Raw genomic sequence first — 24,115 nt, forward strand, 5'->3', positions numbered from 1 at the left:
AAAAAAGTGCATTTATGTTACTGTTCAACACTTTGCCAATTTTAATATCACTTTACTGTATTTATGGGCAGGTGTGTGCATTATTTTTTTGTCATATAAGTCACAGGAACTTTTTTGAAGGAGAAACCCACAGTGTGCTCAGTAGGAAAAAAGAATTCCTTAGAAGTTTAGTGGTACTTTCTTTCTTCTGGATATAAATGGAAACATCTCAGAGTATCTATTTTCAAGAGAAGTAGCAATTCATAGGCTTTTTAAGTGGAGAACATTATCAGTAATTCTTTAATTGTTCTGGCTTATGAAGCTGTTTGTTTCTCTTGTCTTTTTGTCTCCATTTTAGAAAGCAGGACTGTGGCAACCACTGCACTGGAACAAACCCAAAAGACAAAGCATATGCTTTGTGCCTGTGCTGGGGTGGAGAGCTTAGTCCCTGGGAGCTGGGACAGCAGCGCAGCCAAGGGCACTGTACCAAACACTTGGACAAAAAGCAGTTCCAGTATGATCCCAACACAGGAATAAGCTTTCTCAGTGCTTCTGCTGACATACTTTTTTCTTCAACACACCAACCCTTAAACAAGGAACATTACCCAAACAGAACACAAAATGTGCTTTGAAGGTTTTTAATGGAATTTAAAGTAAAACTTTTCTTACACAGATGTTTTTTTCTTACAGTGTAAAAAAAATGTAAAATTGTCCAAACTTACAAACTTGGAAAATTAGAGACATTTCAAGTATGCAATCAACCTCGTTTTATGAAAAGAATGTATATTCAAAGTCCAAAATGTATGAGTCTTTCCTAGCATCCTGTGTCCTGGTGGTTGATCTTCCTGTCCTCTACTGTCCAGAGGAGGCAAAGCTCAGTCCAGGTTGTATCATATTCATTCACTAAGGAGGAAGAAAAAAACCAATTCCATAAGGAACAATTCTACCCCTCTGTAAATATGATTTGAGAACTGCTTTGTGCCCTACCCCTGTAATGGTTAAAACCTTTTCCAGGGGGATTGGATCATTAAATCACATGAGCCTTATGGCAGGCCCATAGCTGCAGCTTTGGGAAGTCTGCTACTGGTTTATGAAATCATGGGTAGATGACAGGAAGGAACTGCTCTGCCAGAAACACTCAAAGAAAACAGCTGAACCTATTGTGGAAAAGACAGCTTAGACACAAGATAAAACAATGGTAAAAGGATTTTCAGCTTTATTCAAATACAACTCAGAAAATACCACCTGTCCAGGTCAGGATTCCAATGACTGCTCTATCTCAGCTGCAGGGCACTTGTTTATCACATTAGGCTTGCATCACATTAGTTAATCTTTATACAACTACTACCAAACAACAGCACAGACTTGTCTTTAAAAGAAAGCTGCCCATAAAGGGAATTTTCCTTCATACATCTTTGTTGTTCCTCACATACAATTACTTCTGCAAATAAAACTACATTAGTAATGTCACATGATACCTTTTATTTTTCTCGGTTAGGTTTAGAGTATTTCTCACCTGGCTTGAGTTCGAGTCCATTTCAAGGCATGGCGTGGAGGTACAGCAACAGTGGGATGGTAGAAAGTGCAGTCTGGTCTTGTACACTGTGTATTAAACCTACAATGCTAAAACCAAAAGTATTTCAGAAGAGGCTGCTCAGTGCTGGCTGCCTGAACTCCTGAACATGCTGAGCTGCACTGTGACCCTGCTATTGCTGTGTGACACATCTCACCTGCAAATGAGCCAACACCCGCCTCCACCAGTGCAACCAGCTCAACCCAACAACAAAAAAATCCTTTTTAAAAAGTACTAACTATGAATTTCATACTCCAAAACTGCCACTGCACTGACTGGTGGAAATTCCTTTGCTTGCAAGAGTTTACAGAGTTCAGCTTGAATTGATCTCTCTGTACAAGTTGGGAGCATGACACAGCATTACCTGAGGGAGAAGAAATGCCAGAGTATCTGGCTAATAATATCTGAGCATGGGTATTTTGGCATTATTAGGGCTGGAAAAAGCACTACACTTCCTGGCATTAGATCCAGGAACACAATTCTATAGAAGAACCCAAGTAATAGACTCCTGTAGTATATATAGACTATACTACTAGACTCCTGTAGTATAGATTACATTAAATTTTAGGGTAAGTGGGCAACCTTTTAAGTTTTTGTATGTTGCACCATATCTGAAAGAAGAGTCAAGAGTCTTGAGACATATTCCTTCCCAAAAGGCTCCTCCCTGCCCCCAGCATCCTGGCTGGGTATATTTTGAAAAGACATATGACCTGTTTGAAGCTCTCTAGCAGCATTTGGTAGAAAGATTACTTAAAATTATAATTTTCCACACTTCTTAAGTCATTACTTTTGTGAATTCTGCTTATAAGGCATAGTTAAAATATGAACAGTAAAAGCAAAAAGTGTTAAATCTTAGTAACATTTCCTGTCCCAAAGTAGCATGTTTCAAGTCTTTTTCTAGAAAGGAAGGAAGATAGGAGATATATCTTACTTTTGGGTGGTAAAATGGACACTCCATTTTCTTACAAGCTGGAAAAAACTTGCACAGCGGACTACTGGAAGGTATGGATAGTGTGGGCAGGGATGCTAATAGTAGAAACAAAAAGAACAGGAAGTGAGTCTGGATCAGAAAAAATTGCCTTTTTAAGACAGCTCTGCACAACCTTAAATGTATCAATCTTTCTGCTAGAAATTCCATTTTATAATACACCAAAATTCAGCAAGAAATACAGACAGCAATTCCCAATGCAGTTAGTAGATCCTGGAGTAAAACAAGGCTATTAGGTAATCACTTAATTTGGTTCTTCAGCATTTCAGGACAGAAGTACCATGGTCAAAGCAAAACATCCAACAAATTACACAGAGATTCTGGCAGGCTGAGAATCTCAAATGTTAAATTTAGACAGCAGCAAGCCTGTTAGAATTTCAACTGACCGGACTGAGAAGCGCAGACATTGCACTTTCCAGGAATACAGAGGAGCTGCTGGAAATGATATGGGAGACAAGCACATTGTACTTGATGTCTGGCAAGGTAACAAAACTGCACTGAACTGTCACTAGGGGCTAAATTACTTCCAAAAGATCATGCAGTAAAGGCCCTGCACCTCAGCATGGTTCAAAGGCTCAGCAACACCAACCCATATCAAACACAGCTACTGCCTTCACCGAGTAACCTCACCCCACAAGTCATCTCATCACAACACCAACTTTGCTCCTACACTGGCGTTAAAGAAAAAAATGTTCAAAGGCAGGAGCCTCTGTTTTCAGTGTGTGTCACAAGCCCTTGGTACAACATGTGTCCAATTTAAGAGAAAAAATCTGAGCAAAATTGCAGTGCTGGCTAATCCCTTCAGAGAAGGGACAGAGAAACAGACAACTTGTGCAAGTCACCACTTTGGCCTTGCACAGCCTTCATATGGACTTCATATGGACTCTTGCGTACTGATTTTTGCAGTAACACTGGATTATTATTCTTCATCTTGCATTAAGACTTGTAAGAAAATTAAGTCAACTCAAGCAAAAAAATATATTTTCATCACTGCCAGTTTCTGTTTCCAAAAATACTGTTGTCCCTTTAGCACTTTCATTTAAAGCTCAGAAAGCAAGAGGTGCTCACCTGGTTTAGGAGATGGATGGGGGGTTCGTCGACTGGCATGAGTGTAAGGACAGTCTGGCTTAGTGCACTTTGCATCGTATTTACAGTTTGGATGGATGAACAGACATTTATCAGCAAACTTGCAGTTAGGAAAAGCTCTGAGGGAAAAGAAATTGAGTCAAAAGCTCATACTTGGAGCAAAATGGCCAAACATCTGTTGCACACGAAAGCCAGAGTATGACAGAAAGCCAGAGGTGCAGCAGGGCTGGGGCATGTCTTGGTTCCCTCCCAAGTGGGGCACGCGGTGTAGTGCACGAGCTGTGCACCTACACACCTGCACTCAGCTGCCCTTCCTGCAGACCCCCCCTCCAAGCAGTGAACAACTGAACCACCTCACTCTCAGGGCAGTTTGGTCCCAAACTCCTTGGTGCAAGCTATGGCGTGTCCCTCTTACTGTGCGGCACAGAGTGGCAAAGGCAATGTGAAATCAGACCTTCCCCAGAGAGGGGTGCAGTGTTCCCTAAGTTTTCTCTGAAGAGTTTTATTTTGAATTTAGCTACACTAGATTTTGTAAGATAATTCAAATGTCCAAGTAACTGAAGTTACCCAATCTGCTAGGAGTTACCTCAAAACAGACAGTTTTCCTGGACTGTTCCTGCTTATTGGAAGACAAGTCAAAGGCACAGGGCACGTCCAAAAGTTCACCTCCTCTTTCAAATTTAAAACCCATAATCACTGCATTACTACGTAATGATAACCTAACCTTCAAAAGCACTGTAACAGCTGGCAGAAGAGGGCCTATTTTTTAAAGATGCTAATTCCTGCATCTTCAAGCAGCTCAGGAACATCAGCCTGTACACTAAACTAAAGCTTTCTTCTGCAAGGGTGCAGCAGCCATCCCTGTGTTCTGACACTTGGGAGAGGGGTGGAAAACAGAAGGAATAACAGTGTGATAATCTAGCTCTGATCCTGCCCTGACAGTTTTGTGCTGCCTTGGAATATTTACTGACACTGAGCAGAAGTTTGCAGGACTGAAATGAAAATCCAAATAGCATGTCAAGTGGATGAGCTCTGTACTACTCACTTGCAAGGTAGTGTGGGGTGATGGTACACACATTCATCTCCATTTTTACAGGCAGGCCAGTACTTGCAGCGCTCCAGCACCTTCTCCTGTTTTTGTAGCATACTTAAGTCTTCCATTTCGACTGGATGGTAAGACAGAAGAAAAAAAACAACCCCAAGCTGGGACCTTTATGATTCTATATGCAACTTGGTGTAAACAATCCAGCATAATCAAAATTCACTGTACTTCTATTCTCTTTTAATCAAAAAAGTCATGACAGTTAAAGTTTATGTACATCATATTTTCTGAAGAAAATTTCCAAAACCATAAAGTGGAAAGTCATAATACTGAACTGACAGCTGCCTTTTGGCAGCTTGATCATAAAAGATCAAATTTGCACTGTTTACAAGCAAAATAAATCAGTTTTCTTTTTCAATCTGAATTGATATAAAGACTTGGAGAGACAAGACAATGACTCCAACTGATCCTGAGTTATAACTGTTCTGCTGAGTCATGAGTTAATTACTGCCATGTCTCCTTTCTCCAAGACATTTTTTGCTCTAGAAAATTATTTCAAGAGATGAAGGTTAAAAATCAATTTCTATGATAATCAGATTTATTATTATGGGGGCATATACTGAAAAAGAACCACTTGTATGTAATTTGTTCAGACACTTCAGCTACCTGAACTCAAGACTCTAATCCAAGAAGTATTTTAAGCAATTCTAAGCTGAAACATTCCATACCTTCACTACCCTTTTGGGAACATGGGACTTTGACTTCCTCCTATTTAACATTGCTTATAAAACCTTAGTTTCCAAATCCAGACAATTGTACATATATTGCTGTTGCCTTATTTTCCCAAAACTGCCTAAACCTTTGGCTTTTCAAAGTTTTCCAGCACTTCCTAGACTTCCCTCTCTGATCCTACTAATGACACAAATTGTTCCAGCTTCATTCCATCCTTAGCCTCATTTATGCCTTCTCCTTGCAACCCACCAAAGCCAAACAATGCCATCCTCTTGTAGGACCACACTGGCTGGTACAGATCACTTCCACATGGATCTGATTGTGTGTGAGCTTCAGGCCCATCCCTGCTACTTCATAGGAATCCTTAACAGAGCTAGGACTGTACTGGCAACACTCCTCTGCCAAACAGCTTTGGTGAGGAGTCTGAGGCTACACATGGCAAAGCAGGGATTTGCAAGGAACTACTCTAACAACTGTTTCTCTGTGCTAGTAAAGTGCATGGATACAACACAACATTCCCTTAACCTTTAAGACTGCCAGGTATGTGCAGTACTTCTGCAGCCAGGGAACTGAAAGGACATGGACTTAAAAGATCTTTTACTGTGGTGCTCTCATAACTGCATTACACATTTACAGCTGGATCCATGCAAATTAAGAGTTTTCAGTAAAGCATCAAATAGTATTCTTAATTCAGTTCAGAAATTTGGATACACTGCTATACAGAAAATAAAGATCCTTATTTTCTTAAGAAATCTAAGTAAAAAACATTAATCCAAGCAGAGTCCTCAGGCATGTATTCAACAGATTTATGACAAAACAGTAACCTCTGTGTTTTTCACCACCATGTCAGCATTCTAAACAATTCCAACATGTGGTTCAGCAAGCAATTTCCCATGTTATTCAAAAGAAATATAGAAAGAGAATACAGAAACCTTCATGTAAAATCACACACTGTTAAGTTCTACTTTCAGGTACTAGCCACTGGACTCTACCAACACCTTACACTAACAGACTCCTTCTGGTGTCACAACCCTCGACAGAAACATTAATACCATCTGACATATTTTTAAAAGTTCAAGGCATGTCAGTGTGTTAACTGTAACATCTCAGGTCCATTAGCACAGGGACAAATTGTAACAGGTCAACCAGAAGGGCAGATTTCTGGCAATGAAGACAAACTACATTTGCAAAAAACAAAAAAACCAACCAACAAAAAAAAACCAACAAAAAAAAACCCAACAAAAAAAAAGAAAAAAAAAAACCCCAACAACCCACAAAAACCAATACAAAACAAAACCAAAAAAACCCCTGAAAAAAACCCAACCAAATTTTACCAATAGTGAGATGTGTGGAGAACTACCATGTGCCATATTGTTCTAGAATACCAAGACAAAGGCTTCTGAAGAGATGGTCCCACTGAACTCCCAGATTTGCCTAAAGAATGCTCTAATTTGGAGAATAAACACCACCACTTTGGTTTCTTAAGAATGATAGATCCAGGAGGTGTAGCCATGATCAAGCAGCACACCAAGGTTAGATCCTGTTGGTCAGCATAATTACCGTCACAGTTCTCCAGCTGCCTGGTTACAATTTGCATCTGCTGTGCTCGAAGACCTTTCAATCCTTTGCCAGCACACATGTGCTGGGTAACTGGCTTTAGTCCTTCCATTAGACACATATCTTCCTCTTCCTGATCAGAGAGGTATCCTGGTGGACTGGGCACACCATCCAGTGTCACAATGAACTTGGGACTAGCAGGCTTCTCTGGCTGTGCAAGCTGATCTCTATGAAACAAAGAAATGTAGTAAATTTACATTTTCTGACTCAAGAGGTTTGAGTAAATGTGAGCTGTGGTAGTGAGTGAAAGTAGTACAAGCTTATCAATGGGGAGTCAAACAGTAACAGACCTTCTTTTAGTAATTACTGGTAATGCACTCCATTTAACAGTTAGATTTCTAGTCTCTCTGAGGCACTAATAAGAACTACAGCTCTCAGGTACAAGTTCAGTTTGTTGCGTTCTGCTCAAGAAACAGATCCAAAAACTCATTTACAAACAGTCAATCCTGTGGAATTTGCAGTTTTGAGGCAGAAAAAGAGAGCAAATACCATTCTTGGAATTGCAAACCTTTTAACACACCAAACACGTGTCTCCTCAAAATTACTGAAAAGCACATTATGGAACAATGGTGTAAAAGTTTTTAGAACTAGGATGAGAGAATTGAAATACTGATACTAAGAACTTTGACACTCAGCCTGAGTAAAAGGTCAGACACTAATAGCCTAGTGTCCTGTATCTGACAGTAGTCAGCATGGATAAGAAGGAGCATTAAAACAGGGAACACATACATTTCTCCAGCCTTTCACCATCCCCTCCATTTCACCTGAGGGATTTCCTGAATGACAAGTGAGTCTAAGTATTTGGAGAACTGTGGAGTTCTCATCCTAGACAAACAGCAGTGGGATAAACTTTGCTTCCTTATGAAGTGAGGCTAAAAGCAACTACATTGTAGAATGCCTTTAAGAGGACAAAAACCAGAACATGAAAAACATCACGAGCTAGAACTTTCAGACTGAAGCAGTCAGAAATTGACCTATTCACACGCAAAAATTTACCTCTCTCCTATAGCACAGTCAGAGCTTTCAACTGTGATATTGCCAGGTTATCCTTCTGGGTTTGTTTGCTCAGTGTTGGGTTTTGTTTTCAATTAACACAGGCTGTTGAAAGCCACTCACAGAAAGGAAACACCAGCAGTGTCTCAAGCACAGCAGCCCATGTGATGAAGTTCATCACGCTGTTCAGAGTGGTTTTAACTCGTAACAGGTAGGACTATTTGTTACTTGGAACTTCGTTTGAAGCTGACATGAATTTTAAGCTCCTCCTGGTCAAACTCTCCAGTAAGGAGCCTTAAATCATTGTCCAGGATTCACCACACTCAATACTGTGTTAAAAGATGCTTCTTAAGAAAAGTAATCCAAGGGTGGAACAGGCATAAAACTAAAGGCAATTTAAGCAAAATGATTACTTGACTAAGATTTCAGAAGTCAGAACAGAAGAGCAGTATTTTTCAGTTCCTTCTTCTTCTTTCTTGCAAATCAAAGACATGCTCAAGCTACAGTTGATCCTAGGATTATTTTCCATTGAGAAGGATTTCTGTGAGGCTTTTTGACCCTGCTTTGCTTCTTTTGCTATTTAAAGTCAGTCCATTTTGCATGATTTCACACCTCCTGAACTGACAAAGCACAAGTCTGACCAAATGGCTCCATCTAAACCACAAACAAGCAATTTGACTAGCAACTGCCTAAATGAAGTAGCTTTTCACCGTGTCTGTATCAGACGTCCTGAGTGAACTCGCACTGCCTCTGTACCCTTCTTTCCCAATTGCTGATTCTGTGTCGCCATTTCCTCTGATAACTTGGGCTTCTTCAGGATAAAGGACCGAGTATCTGAGTGGACCAGAGACTCTGGGTCACAGTAATCTGCATTGGGAGAAAAATTACATAGAAAAGTGTAAAATAAGGTGGTAGTTGTGCTCTTAACTTATAGCATATTTCTAGTATCAATTTATGTGGTCAATAAGCCAATCTTACTTTGTTTTAATTTCTTCCTAGTAGTTTCCAGTAAATGTTTTTACTTCCCTCTTAATTCCACAGAGGTGGATCAACAGAAGCCATAAGCCATATTAGGTCAGATTAGGAAATTTTATAAGTGGAATGGCTATGTTGAAACAGTATTGAAGGGGGTGCAACTCCCTTCCCCCTCCAAATCTCTCATCCTCTGAACACATTACTAATGTAATGTGTTCATTCCTTAGAGATGTAGAACTAGATAATTGTAGAAATCAGTATAATTAATTGAAAAGGAGTGTCTTAACATTCACTGGCCAGTAATATTAGATTTAAAAATAAAAGATCACAAGACTTAACCCTGAGTCACTTGCAAGGCATCTTCAATCATAGGATCAATCTGAAGCCGACAAGAGAGCTCCTTTTGTTCAATTCCTAAAAAAAAAAGCAATAAGAAGCATATTTTACAGGATGTCAACATGAAACTATAGATTAGAGAACTGAGGCACACTCTCTAATACTTCCAATAAAAAAAAAAAAAATCAACATTCACACTTTAAACACTTTTAAAAGCCATTCTCATTATTATGACCCCTTTTCTCATTGTTTCAGGAACAGTAACATGGTAATATCAAAGTACTGTAGGACACTACTCGTTCCCATAATCGCTGTTCAGTACAAATGAGGTCTGTGGGCACAGCAACTGATGAAGGCCATGTTCCTCCTCCTCATTTGTAGAGGAGTTGGCCATTCAGAGAACACACACAGAGGAAAGCAACTAACACGGGACTACTTTACAGTCTTCTTAAAAGAGCTTAATTAAATCAGAGCAGCACTGTTTTACATTTGAGATATGGTTAAAAATTATTTTTGCTTTCTGTAGATTTCCTAAGCAAGCTATCATTTCCATTCCAATGGCAAAAGAGTGAAAATATTTAGCATAATTATTTTATGTGCATTAATTCAAAGGCTGATGAAGCTTTTTCTCTCATATTTTACAGATACAATTTCAACTACTTCAGGGTGGCAGCAAGATTCCAAATATATCTATATTAGGAATAAGCAACTGTAAAAATCTTATTTAAATAATGAATGTTCACCATTCCTTTACAATGACCATAGGATGATGTAACAAAAATCTTACTCAAAACCAAATTTTATTCATAATCCAAATGTCTAAACACTTAGCAAGTATAAACTAAGTATTTGTTATAGAAATATTTTTTCTCCTGCCTTACTTCTATGTGACTTCTATGATTACTTGTGACTATTCCCCATCCTCTATAAGAAAACCACGCTGAAAAAGTACTTTGACTGCCTTTAAATATTATGCCCTTTAGGAGATTCAAAACAGAAGTAAAAACCAAAGCTGACACAGTTAGCCTGGTATCAGCTTTCCTGTAAGAGCAAATAAAGTATTCTTATATTTAAACTGAAAAATAAAACACTAGAATCGTTAGTGTGGAAAACATGTGTTGAAAGAATCTTTTAATACTTCATACACTGGAAAAGTGTTCTAAAAACTCTAGAGTATCTTCACTCTCACTTAAGCTTTGTGACAGAATTACTCCTACAAGATACTAAGGAAAACATGCAAAGGATGGGGAAAAGAGAAGCTTTTCCAAATGTAAGCGCTTCTGCAAAATTATTCTTCAGTGACACGTCACAACGCTGTAACATTCTTTGCTTACTGATTAATTCCTCTGAGGTTGTCTGAGTGTGTGTTTGGATACATGTATCTATCTGACAGCCACGCTTTAGAAAGCTGCATGGTCTTCAGGGCAGTACTGCATGCAGCTTCTGATGCAGACTTAAAATTTAAAAGCATTCCTTTCCTTTTCTCTGCTCAGCTTGTAAAATTATATCCCCTAGTATAAATTCTTAAAGAATATTATCAGATGACCTTGAATTTCTTCAACTGTCTGCTCCTTTGACTCTTCTACTTGAAGTTGAGAACTCAGAACAGGCAGTCTGCTTTGCACATGAATGACTTCTAACTGTGATTCTTCTGGGCTAATTCGAGTTCTTGGTGCAACTGGAACAGTCTGTTTCTGTGGAACTTTAAATAGAGAAACAATGGCAAATCATTTACATAGTACCCAATCAAACAATAGTACTGTTAGATAGATATATTGTGCTAAAATAACTCTCACAAATTCTTACACACACACCAAAAAAAAAATCCCAAGCGTCTGTCTCCACAAAAATCATCTTTAGCTACCTGTAAAATTCTTAGTGTTCAAGTATATTTGTGCATGTGCACAGAGCACCCTGAGTGGCATCACAGAACACCTACTTGTAAGACAAAACAGCATGAGAAGGATTAGAGTGACAACAGCAAAGTACTCATTAATCCACTTCTCCATGCAATTAATGTGGTACTTTCTGGTAGTTTTGAAATCACTTTTCATTCCATCTTTCATATAAATAATCATGGATCATCAATATGGCTCTTCATATGATGCTAGCTTATCCTTTGCTGAAGTCCTTGCAAATAGAATACAAAATTTAATGGCAGCAGAATCATAGAATCACTTAGGTTTGAAAAGACCCTCAGGATCACCAAGTACAACTGTAACCTAGTCCACCACCACCAAACCATGTCACTAAGTGCCACATCTACAACTCTTTTAAATACCTTCAGGGATGGTGACTCCACCACTTCTCTGGACAGCCTGTTCCAATGCCTGACCACCCCTTCCATGAAGAACTTTTTCCTAATATGCAGTCTTAACCTCCACCAGGACCACCTGAGGCCACTTCCCCTAGTCCTACCACTTGCTATTTGGGAAGAGATCAACCCTGACAGAACCACAACCTCCTTTCAGATAGTTCTAAACCTCTGTACAGATAGCTGTGGCTTGGAATTTGGGGGTAGCAGGACAACAAGTTGACTTCTTTACTTGGCTTCTGCTAAGACTGTCAGAGCTGATTGTGAGAAGCTAAACTCTTCCCTCAGCTAAGTATCAGATTAGCATTCAACTTCTGACACAAACAACTAATAGGTACCACTCAAGTCCTGTATTAATTATTTATGAATTTACTGTTTTGTTTTACTGTTTTATGTGTTTTAAATTAGCTTACTTCCATATTCCATTCAAAATACTTCAAAAAATATGTAAAATATTATTTCTGAAGTGAAAAAATCTGCATGATACTTCAGAAAAAATTCACAAATCACCTCCATATTAAACAACAAAGTGGTGCCTTCTGGTCTCTTCACTGAAATATTCTCATATTGGTTAAGGCAAACTACAGGATCACCACTATTAAAAAGAACAGTAGTTTTTATGAATTTAGACTTTTCTAGCTATGTATCATTTCCTGCCATACAGTTTGAAGAATTTGAGAGAGAGCAGGCAAGAGACTTCAGATGGTATGTTAATGTTCCTTCCCTGGCAAGGTGCAATGTGTCCTGCTGACAACATGTAGATTTATCAACACCCAGTGAAATGAAAGCAAGAGACAATAGCTGGATTTGTCCTTCTTCAGAAGTCTCTCCTAGCTAGGAGAACTGAATGCCTACACACAGACAATTGCTCAACTGCTGTGTCAACTGCAACTAAAACACTGAACTGGAACTGCAGTCTTGCTGTTAAAGGATACTTATCAACATACCCTGATATACATCAGTCACTTTGTTCCTCATTATTTTGCACATCTAGTATCTATATCCAGTGCATTTTCATTTTTTTGCTGTTTGGCTTTTTTCTCCTCTCCTTTCAGAAGGAAGAAGGAATGTGAAGAAGGGGAAAAGAGATCAAGTAAATAGTTCAAACCACCACCTGGCTTATTCTGATTCATTTCCCCTTGGCAACTGTTGACTATAGAATACTTTGGGCACTTCCATTTTGTATCTATACACTTCACGGACTTACTATCTTGATTAATATGTTTTAAATACCACTTCTCTCCCTCTTTTATGTTTTCTTAAATCGTCACTGAACATCAATGTAATGAAACAGGACACGGTAAATCCCTCATGTATAACTGACTTGCTATTTAGCATTCTGTCTTATCTCTAAGCACTTTCTTTAGCTTGGATTTACACAACAGAATTTGGAAATATTACAGATTAACACAAGAATAATCAGTGCTAATTACCAGCAGAATAATTGGTTGTTTTTGTAACTGATTCCTGTGCTTCAGAGATTGCTTTCAGTATTAAATTCTTATTGGCTTGTTTTGAAGGCGGCAATGAAGGTCTAAAGGAAATAAAAATAATAATAATTGTACTTGGATTGCACAGCAATTGTATCCGTGTTAAAGACAGTTGTTTCAATAGGTTAACACAGGAATAATATTAACAGAAATCATCATCTACAATTATCTTATCCAAAACAGTTTTCAGTTAATCTATTCTCTCAGTGGCTGGAGATCCACAAAATGCTCTAAAAAACAGAGGTCCAGATGTGTGATTTCACCTCTCAAGCTTCTGTAAAACCATGCTACATATGAAAGGCATTCTCTGCCATTAATTTCTTCCCACCTCTGCCCACCACTTATATCTTGCTATGTCTGTGCTGGCACCAATAATTATGCAGCCATTCTGAGAAATACTAACCAGCTGCATAATTAGACTGACTCTATCAAAACATTATTTGTAAAAAAAGGCTTTCTGATTGTCTTTAACATCAACAATAAGGAAGCTTAAATCAGACCAATGTACTGTGGTACTGAAGACAAATTTAATACAGTGTATTAGCTTAAAATAAATCTTATACAAGCTAGCACTAGAACCATCTCTTCTCTAGTTTATATGTTCTTACTCTATTGTTAAAAAACAAATACAAAAGATATGTATTTTGACTAATGCCTGACACTTAGACAGAAGTAGGGAGCTGGAAAAAAAGGAAAAACCTCTGAAGACTGTTTGAAAAGTTGAAATCATCTTAAAGGACAAGTGTTAACTGGTTTGAAAACAATTTCGGAAAATAAAATTACTGAAAAATTATTTTACCAGAATAAATACCTGGTCTGAAACATGTCAAAGTTAATGTTCTTTTGCTAGTAAGCTTCACCCAAATAATGTAAAAATTCACACTCCATTGCATCTTACATGCAATAATGAAAAGAGGTTACAAAATCAAAGGCAAAACAGGCATCTCATCCACAGAGTTGTGAGATAGTACAAAAAATATTAAAATGGTTTACTAAATTTTTGAAAGTGCAAATTGATTTTCCCCACTTCCAAAGTTTTCATTCATTATATTAATTCTTGAAAACTCAGAACCACTGAGATCTTCAGTACCTTCTTTCTGGCTTTGCAGGTACAGACACACTGCTGGAGATGCTTCCTGTTCGCAATCCGTAGTCTTCCTCTTCCTCTTCATCTTCTCCATCATTACAGAACTTTTTCACTTTGACTACCGAGCTTACAACAGGCAGCCGTCTCTTCCTGGAGCTTTCCTCCTACAACATACAGAGCAGGCAAAACAGCTCATTTAGCAAAACCCCGTATCAATGAGCCGGCAGAGAAAGCACTGCAATTCCACCTGGAGTCAGGAGATGGAGAACTTCCATTTCAGTTGGGCAAGGGACTGCTCTGGATAATATGAAAATCAGACACATTTACACTGAAACATCTCACTGGAAATGTAACTGTAAACAACACTAAGGGAAAAAAAAGAAGAAAAAAACTCTCAAGTACAGAAAAATTATCCAACACCTACAGAATAGTATTCTTCAAGATGAATATGTTGAAAGTCAGAGAGAAAAGTGAAATAAGTATAAATTACTTTCTTCCTCTGTATCAACTCTAATTTCAGATAGGTGTAAGGATTCATTTCTAGCAAGGAAATTACATATTTCAAAGGATGCTAATTGTTACACACAGTCAGGATGGTCCAGTTTAAATAGTACAAGGTCCTTGTTGTCTCTTCTGGACATTATTCATGAAACAGTAACAGAAGAAAAGTATCACAAGACCTTTTTTGAACATTTCCAAGGAGAGATGTTCCTGACATTCATCAGCAATTTATGTACATTAAATAAATCACTATATTCTCATTTGCACTTCTCCATTCTCAAAAACTAAGACACCAGCATGTATCATTGTAGAGCATTTTAAATTTCCAAGTAAAATTCATTACTCTTTACACAGAATTTAGTAGCCAAGAGAGAAAATTTTATGAGCAGCAATAAACATAGATGCACTTGCAATATAAGGTATGTAAAATACTTGCTTCATTACAACATTAGCAGCCATAACTATTTTCATTCCTCTCAAAAAAAAGCTCTTCATTCATATGGTTAGTCTATCAGCTAGGACTACCACTCTGCCTGGCTTAGCTTGGCCTCCAAAGCACTTAGGGCAGCAATCATCTTTTAGTTTGTCCTTGTCCAACATCCATCCCAAAGAATTCCTCACTCACATGGCTATAAATAGAATAGTAATAATAATTCTCATCATCAATGTATCTGGGCTAATAAACAGCATGCAAAAAATCCTGATTTACAGGACTGTGTAAAGCTGGGGGTATACATAGCTCTTAGGGAAAATCATACTGGTTCAGTGATCTTAAGATCAGAATTACAATTTTTTTATTCATCATATGCAGCTCAATAATGTGCAGAGCTGTTAGTCCAAGTCAATATGACATGAAAATGTACATGGTAATTAAATCTGAGATGCAGCAAGCTCTCAGATAATGATGTCAAATTATGCAATCTGTTTTCACCAGTGGACTCAAAGGATGAAATCCAAACCTACTGGTACCAGTGACGTAAGTCTTTTGATTTCTCTGAGGTCAAGATTTTACTGAAGTGTACATAGCAATTTAGGTTCCCAACAAGAATAAACTTTTGCAATAGTTAAGGTTGTACCAACCTCACTGGCCACTTTATCAGCACAGAGTTTGGAGGTGGGTCTGTGACCTTCTGCTAAGCTGCCAAATGCTTCTGGATTGCACAGCTGGCCTGTTTCCAAAGACCTGCAGCCTTGTGCGTCTAACTGGCGGCTCCCCTGCAAGCTGCCTTGCTGTGACAATCTGGGCACGTGAACGTTGCCCTCTGTATTCCTGACCGCTGGTGGCCGGTAGATCTCGGCCGAGGGACGAGAGGAACCGTAAGTTACAGTCACAATAGGTTTCTTCCGTGACAAAGGATTCTCCTGCACGAAGTTTAGGTCTTCATCAATTAGATCATCTGGTTCAGGTTTAATGTCAATTACAGCTTCAGAAGGTGACAATTCCCTCAAAGGCTTGACAGTAGATGTTAAGCGGGATGCAGAACCATCTTCACAAGACTGCCTGATAAAAAAAGAAATCAACAACTGTTATCTACAAGTCAAGTCCAGGCAAATGAGAACTGTCTTTTAATCAAAGCCAGGAGGGAAGAATAATTAAGGTATTACTGTTTATAAAAATTTAACACATTGATATTTTCAGTTTGGTTAATTAATCTAAGCCCATATTGCTTAAAGAACTGAGTTCTGATTTAATGTTTCTTGTACAACAAATTGTAGGAATGATTTACTCTTCAAAAGTACTTGTATCTTTCCAAATGTCTGTACTCTTTAGAATGACTACTACACTCACACAACTACTGATGTCTGAAGGTGTTCTAGGAAGTTGCCAGCAGCCTTACCTGGAAGCAGTGTTCCTCTGCTCCTGTGAGCTGGTTGACACTCTGGAGTCATTTCTTTCAGTCCGAGTGCTTGACACCGCAAGAGGTGGCAAGATATCCTCACACCTCCTCTCATCACTCACACATGAACTGCTTTTGCTGGAAGGCAGGTTGCTCTCAAAGACATTAGATTCTGAAGATTTTACGCTGGTTGGTTCTGTGGAGAAAGGTACCTTTCACTTTTACATTAAACCCAATAAACAAAAAATTAATGAAACAGCCAAGATTTCTTTGCAACTCAGACATATAACACTACACAGAAAAAAAATAAGCCTCCCTTCACTCAAAATTTAATTTTCTTACTTACCAGTAGTCACAGATCGCAGCTTATCCAAAACACCATGGAGCCTGAAATAGACAGCAGACAGGGAAGGAAGCAAAAGAAAAAGAGGAGAGATAAAAAACTTTAACTTACATTCAGACTAACAGAGATAGAGATATCTATCTAGAGACTAATCATTTTTCAGAAACCCACCTCCCTTCCACCCTTAAGACTTCACTTTCCATCAACCAGAGTATGTTTGACCTCAAAAGGGAGGCTTAAAGTACCTTGCCTCCAGTACATCTTGCACATGCAGGCAGAGTATTCATCACATCATCTACTTTTGGCATTCAGTTGGTTTACATAATCAAAGCTAATACTATCCACGTTTCACAACAATCAATGGAGTTAAGTATCAAAAAGATTGATTCAAAAAACCTAAGTTAGAAGCCTAAAGCATAGTCTAAACTTCTACTTTGTATATGAGACCTTAATTACACAGTAGAGTTAAATGTAATTGTAAGTACTCAAACAGTTTATAACTCATAATATGTAAGATTCTCAGGATTCTTCCAGGATGGTTTGTATATACCAACAATATTCTCTGAGACGTGCTAGTGAGCAAAAATATCTCAGCAAAGTACCAAATTTGCCCTTTGCCTGTGAAAAAGGCATTAAGCTGAAGTAACACAGAAAATTACATGACTTTAATACAATAAGGCTGCTCAAAAATAAACACATATTACACTGAGAAGAAAGAAAAAAAACCCCAAACTCAAAACCTTAAACTCATATCTTACTTGGAATTCAAACCTGATAATGGGCAAGTCCATAATTTAGGCTGAATATTAGAAACGAGCTAAGGGACAAGAACATATTGAAAAGACAGCATGTGGGTATAATGAAGGCTTATACTTGTTCTCGTTGTGAGCTTTCACTAGAACACTTGTCAGCTGAGTCTGGTGATGCAGATCAGTTTTCACACTGACCTCAGGATAACTGATCTGACGCTTGGTTCAGAGTAAGAAGTGGTGGCCAACCAGCAAGATTGCCAGGTTTGTCACAATTGCTGCAAAACTTTTGCCAGAAGGCCCAAAATTAGCAGCCAGAGAGACAAACCAAGTAAGGCAGATCTTGCTGAGTACTGTATTTAATCAACATTTAAGAACATATACATTTTGGGTTGTCTTTAGAAGAAGTAAAGGCATATAAAACTCCCAACTACAATGCTATGTAACATTTTTCCACCAGTCCCCTTACAGCTTATTCATAGGTTTCATCTTGACTTCTTTTCCATCCTTCTTTTAACCAATACCTACAAACATTGAGTTTGCATATACATTATATATATATATATATATATATATATATATATATATATGAGGATACTGACTTAGGGTTAAAACAGTCACTATGGTTAAAATTTAAGCAGGTGTCAAAACCAGCTGGCGGTATAATATGTGCATATAGTCAACACATTATTTAAAATATAAATATATAAAATTATCTTGATTTCTTTGCTGAAATTTGCCTTCTCTACATACTTTTTTTTCAATAAAGTTTTAGTTTCATTTACAAAGCCACGGAAGTGTTTTCTGCTACACTATTTCCTACTGTATTATCAGGATTCAGTCAAAACCGTAGTACAGGAGCTACATCCTCATCCACCTGTAAACTTCTCTGATTTGTCTGATTCCTAAAACTACTGTGAGAAAGACAACTGCATGATTTCCTGATACACTGAAACCCAAAAGCTTCACCTAGGCAGGCCACAAGAGGCAGCAAATAAATGCCTGTGCAGTTTTCAAAACAGAGGTCCGTGCTTAATTTTACTCCTTTATTATATTTTTGAAAATGCCAGGAGAAAAATGACACCTGTGTAAGTAAAATCAAACTATATCTACACAAGTTACACTATCACCCGGAAATACATCAGTTTAAATAGCTAATACAATGAATTGTAATAGCTGGAACTATTTTTCATTTTTTGTCAGTATTTATGATTTCATAACACAGCCAACTTCTAAAATGTTTCTCTCTGCTATTCAAAAACAGAAAAGCTCCTAGGAAGTAATCACATAGAAGAAATATTGGAAGTGAATGTAAACTGTCAGTATGAAAATGTCAAAGAAAGCAAACGGAAAAAGAAAAAAAATTGTAGTATTTTTCTCATCTATACAAAACAAAATAATGTTCCTTAAAGCTCTATTAGGTAGGAGATTCAGAAATAAGATTAACTTGAAAAAATACACAACTCTGAAAGCAATAAAATCTCTAGATTCAAATGTCTGATTTACTTACAGGTTTCTACTCTAAAACAAATTCAGTATTAGAAAATACATGAGAAATATAATGGCTAAATTTGTCATGCAGCGTGGAATAAATGAATCTTCATTGTCAGGAGCTGACAGTAGAGTTGAAGTGTTGCTAACTTGTCCTGTTCACAGTATTTCTGAGGTTCTACTTTTGATTTTTGGAGTTGGGTGGTGGTAATAAATAAATAGCCTGAGAGGTGGGAATACCTAAGCATTTGGTGCTAAGCCTTGTCAAAGACAGTACACAGAATTAGATCCACTGCTCATCTGCCCCGATATAGTAATTCCCATGCACAGCAACCTGAAGCACTGTCAGCATAAAAGCAAACAGATTGGTCCTTCACATCTAACTGCAGTGAACAATGCTCTCATGCTCACAGCGGCTTTTGCAGGAATAATTTTAAGTCAACATACAGCCCCCACTTATCTCAGCACTTTATTTACAAATCTAATTGGTTTATAAACAAATATGTCCTCCAGTCCTTTGCCATCTATCACCTCAAAAGCCTAACTGCTGACAGACTAAAACTAATGTACTTATTAGACATGCAAAGTAGAAGTTTTTATTAATGCAAATTACACAATGGGAAGATAAATAAGTTTTTTAAATGTCAGGTGTCACTTATAGAAAACAGTCCTGCACTACTGATAAGAAGTGCGACAAGTAGCTTGCAAACATACCAGACAGTAAACCTGACAGTATTGTTTCCAAGGAAAAGGGAAAGGTCTTCTGTCATCTGCTCTTGACTCTTCTTATTGGCCACCATAACCATAATATAATCAGGGAGCTCTTCATCTAATAGAAAGAGAAATACTTAGTTTTGAAGTATAATAAATCATGGAAGACATAGCAAACATCTTTAAATAAGTAACCAATTGTTTTGTCTGTCTTACTATATAGACTGTTCAGGCAGAGGATTAGGTAAGCAAATTAACAAGACTTACATTTCATCTGAGGTTCAATACAAGTCTCATTTACAAGCAAGGAATGAAAGATCATCAACTTCACAAGAGCATAAGCTGAAGATCAGTGTATTTAAAAAGTGAGTAAACAGAACAGAAAGAAGGGCAAAATAAGAGAAAGCCACTCTGCTGCCTATATCCTTTTTCTGGAATACTAGCAAACACCTACAATATTCATCACCTCAAATATTGCCAAATACAGCACCTTATCATTGTCAAATTTCCTTTAGTTACAAAAACTAAACAAATATCCATTTCTGATATTAAACAAATTAAACAAATGCATTAAACAAGTGCATTAAACAAATCAAAACTGTATTAAATTCCAGATTTCCTACCTACAAAAATAAAGCAAATCCCAAGTAACCTCAAGACTGAATTTCTATTCTGTAATGCATGCAATTTCATTCACAGTGAGAAACCCACTCCCTTGCACACGAGGCACTTCCACTCCCCAGAATGCATAGGAAGGTGCTTAGAGCCCAACAGTACCACATTAAGGGTTTGGGGAGTTTGGTGTTTGCCATTTTGCTCTGGCTTAGCTCTGGCCTCTGCTAAAGACTGACTGCCACAATTGTTGCTCAAAGGCATTAGTTGTGCTTCTTGAGCACTGACTTCAATTTAGTTTAATCAAAATTCTCATGCTCTCCAATTCCACTCCAGGGCATGATATGAACATAACAACAGTAAGTGTAAACAACTGGGAAATACCTCAAATTATGAATCTGAATCAAGGCACTAATACAGCTGTGCTTATTTAATCAAGCTAAGACACAGCACTAGTGCTAAGTACACAGGACTAAAAAGACCTAAAAAATGAAAAATAGAAATCAAAACCAAATGAAAGGAATTGCCTTTCTTCTATATCTATGTACTGCAAATAATTTATCTCTCCCCTAGAATACAAAAATACCATTCACACATTGTACCTGCACTACCAGTACTCAGTTGTCCAAACATAACCCATTCAGAGCTTAAACCCTCACGGTTTTTTGGTGGCTTTTTGTTTGTTTCAGATTTTTGTTGTTGCTGCTTTGTGTTTGGGTTTCTTTTTCACTGTAAACTACAAGTTGCACAAGACGGACCGATGTTCAGACCTAGGACCTTAGAATGAATTTTATTTATTGGCCAAGCTACTTTTAAACATGATAAACTCTTCAGGTGGTTCAACACATGATAAAGTAAAGAAGATATTTTAAGTACAGATAAAAACATAAGTTAGCACAATTACATGTAACAGTATGATAGAAGAAGGAAGGAACTTTCTTAATAACTGTGTTGGCTTATGCCAACTTAAACTGCATGTGGAACTACAGCCTTTTGAAAAATTTCCTAGCTGATGAATAATTAACTGACTTCATCTTGCTTAAAATATATGAGTATTTCCTTTGTAAGCTTTACACAACAAGTAAGTTTCAAAATATCTTCTTGTAAAAGACTTTTCAAGAGAAAAGAATTAGTAGATAGAAAGAAAGAAACAAAAGCATGGTTCTTTTGCAGAGGCTAGATAGAATGAGGGAGAACCAACTTTTTACTAGTTACCTGAAAGAAGAAATGAACAGTTTTTGAAAAAGATTACTTTAAAAGTTGTTCAAAATACTCTAGTCAAGAAAAGAAACCTGAAAAATCACAGAAATTTGGAAACAGTGGTTTAAAAAGAAAACAGAGGCCAAGGCCTGTTATATACTGTTTAGCAATAAAGAATACAAAATTATTTAAAGAAGTTCAGAAGCTGACTGAGAAAAAAATTGCAGACATTGTCTGCTGATCCTGGGAATACAGGAAACCTGTCCTCTGAATACAAGAGACAGAAGGCAACCAAAGAAAGAATAGTCATAGCTGGAATCAAAGTATTCTTTGATATATCTAGTATCCTACCAGCATCTCAGTATTAGAGATTTAATTCAGAAATACAGGAGAAAGCAAAGAATCAAGAACTGAGAAATTGAAACCTGGAATGATGGTAAAAAAAAAACCAAACAAACAACAAAAAATGAGTTACTTAAAAAAACAAGCTTTGAGATGGTGAAAAAGATGATTTTACAATTAAAAAGTTCTAAACGCGGTTCCTAGGCACCAACTGATTTCAGAACGTCAGTTCATATGCAACTCCCTTCTATGGAGCCAATACATTTTTCCATAAATACAATGCCTCCCTTGAAACAGGAAAGAAGATGAATTTGGGCTCAAACAATCTTTGAACTTGGCCCTGCAACTCACAGAATCTCTAAATTATGCTCTTAAGTCCTTTTCTTCACCTGAAATCCAAGAAACATCACAGACAACAACAATGCAGTTTCAGGATTGAGGTATTTTGTTTCCAACAAAATGCTGTGTTAAGTTACCAGCTTCTATTGCTGCAAGGAAGGGCTGCTCTGAAATGCAATATCCAGTTCTTCACGGATTCAGAAAAAGCAAACAAAAGACCACAGATGTTTACACGGCTCACCCCTCCTGTCACAAACCAAAATAAAATCTCCCCCTGCCTCTAAGATTCAGATACATGTATTTCATCATCATTAGCTCAACAAAGCTCTTTCATTTTAAATGTTTGTCCCACATAATGTTTCTGACAGGGCCTTTTAATTTCCTAAGACACTCACTCATCTTTGTCCTCTCTTCTTATTTCAACAGATGCCTCACCCTGAATTCAAGAGCTGATAAAAATAAGCCTAACAAAGACTGATTCCATCTCAGAGTGGTCACAGCTAACTGCTGCTGTATTTCCAAGGCTCTTGTTCTATATAATGTTTCTCCTAATGCTTCAAAGCAATTTCCTTAGATATTCACATCATGGTTTGTTTTTCTTTCAAATCCCCTGCCACCATTTCTAAAGGGGAAGACTATTAGACTGAACTCTTAGTTATTTTCTTTTAGTTCTTCATATACTGATGTTCACGTACTGTTTCCTCTTATGCTTAGACTAATATTTTGTGACGCATGCCTCTTTCTTTCTTACTAGTCCAGCACTTCAGGTAATTCTTCTCATGCTTAAGGCTTTAACACAGGTAATAGTAAGTTCCATTAGCTAAGCTGGTTTATTTTCCTACATAATAAAAATTATCTAGAGAAGACTGCTGAACACACGGCAAAACTTACCAACATAAGCCCCCAGCTCCTGTAACTTTCCTTTTATAGCACCCTAAAAAATAATGAAATATTATTTAAGGGATGGATCAACAAAGTATTTCTAACTGGCAAGAGATGGGAAGCTTAGCAAAGTTTCTCTCATTTACTGTTTAAACACATTGGTTTAACATGCTAAACTTTTCCTATTCTCTCCTGCTCAGGACAGGAACGTTCTAACAGCGAGGGGCTGACAGCAGAGTAACGGAATCTCACTCTGCACCGTATTTCCGATAGACCAGTTCCCGGCGCTACCATTCAACCTCCAAGTCCCGCCTGTCTTTTTTTTAAGCGGAGACCACCCGGACTCACAAGGTGCAAAGAAAATTAATCCAAGATGGTTTGATACAAGGATAATTCCCAGCTCAGCAGGGCAACAGAAACCGGCCGGGATTTCCACACTGTGACTGCCGAGTGGGAGCCGCTGACAGGCCCTGCCGGTACCGAGGGCTCTCACCCGGCCAAGCTACGCGCCCCCCGGGCAGCCCCGGGACACAGGGAGCACCTGGCAGCTGCCCGTCGGGGGACAGGGGTACCCCGACTCCGCTTCCCACAAAAACGACTTTCCTGCTCCCGCCCTCCCCGGGAAGTCCGGAGGCCGAAGGACCCCGCCGCCGGCAGCCGTGACGGGGGAGGCCCGGCCGGAGCCCGGTGCCTCAGCCGCCGGCTGGGCCTGCCTCCACATGCGGGCCCGGCATGCTGCCGCGGGCGGAGGGAGCGACCCGGCTGCTTCTGTCTCACCCGAATCTTGCGGCTGATCTCGGTGCCGATCTCCATGGCCGCGCCGAGCCTCCCCCGTCTCGGCCCGTCCCCCGCGGCCCCGGGCCCGGCTCCCACCGCCGCCCGCGCGGGTACCGAG

The 24,115-nt window shown here is 38.4% G+C and overlaps 1 protein-coding gene across 2 annotated transcripts; it reads right to left on the reverse strand.

Annotated features, from left to right (window-relative positions):
* Positions 1-601: 601 nt before the first annotated feature.
* On the reverse strand, positions 602-24,115 carry ZC3H14 (zinc finger CCCH-type containing 14). 2 transcript variants are annotated; one of them, XM_053980091.1, is made up of 17 exons: positions 23,998-24,112; positions 23,230-23,272; positions 19,849-19,963; positions 16,898-16,938; positions 16,552-16,747; positions 15,794-16,214; positions 14,216-14,376; positions 13,069-13,169; positions 10,868-11,023; positions 9,325-9,399; positions 8,721-8,877; positions 6,961-7,184; positions 4,672-4,792; positions 3,609-3,745; positions 2,484-2,578; positions 1,496-1,602; positions 602-882 (listed from the first exon to the last, which is right to left on the reverse strand). In XM_053980091.1, the coding sequence occupies exons 1-17, from the start codon at positions 24,031-24,033 to the stop codon at positions 876-878; spliced, it is 2,193 nt and encodes a 730-aa protein (XP_053836066.1). In that variant the 5' UTR covers positions 24,034-24,112; the 3' UTR covers positions 602-875. The 2 variants fall into 2 exon arrangements, with proteins under 2 accessions (XP_053836066.1, XP_053836065.1); XM_053980090.1 differs by lacking the exons at positions 602-882; positions 1,496-1,602 and having other exon boundaries at positions 2,136-2,578; positions 23,998-24,115.

The sequence above is a fragment of the Vidua macroura genome, chromosome 6 (genome assembly GCF_024509145.1).
Source record: "Vidua macroura isolate BioBank_ID:100142 chromosome 6, ASM2450914v1, whole genome shotgun sequence".
NCBI classification, from domain to species: Eukaryota; Metazoa; Chordata; class Aves; order Passeriformes; family Viduidae; genus Vidua; species Vidua macroura.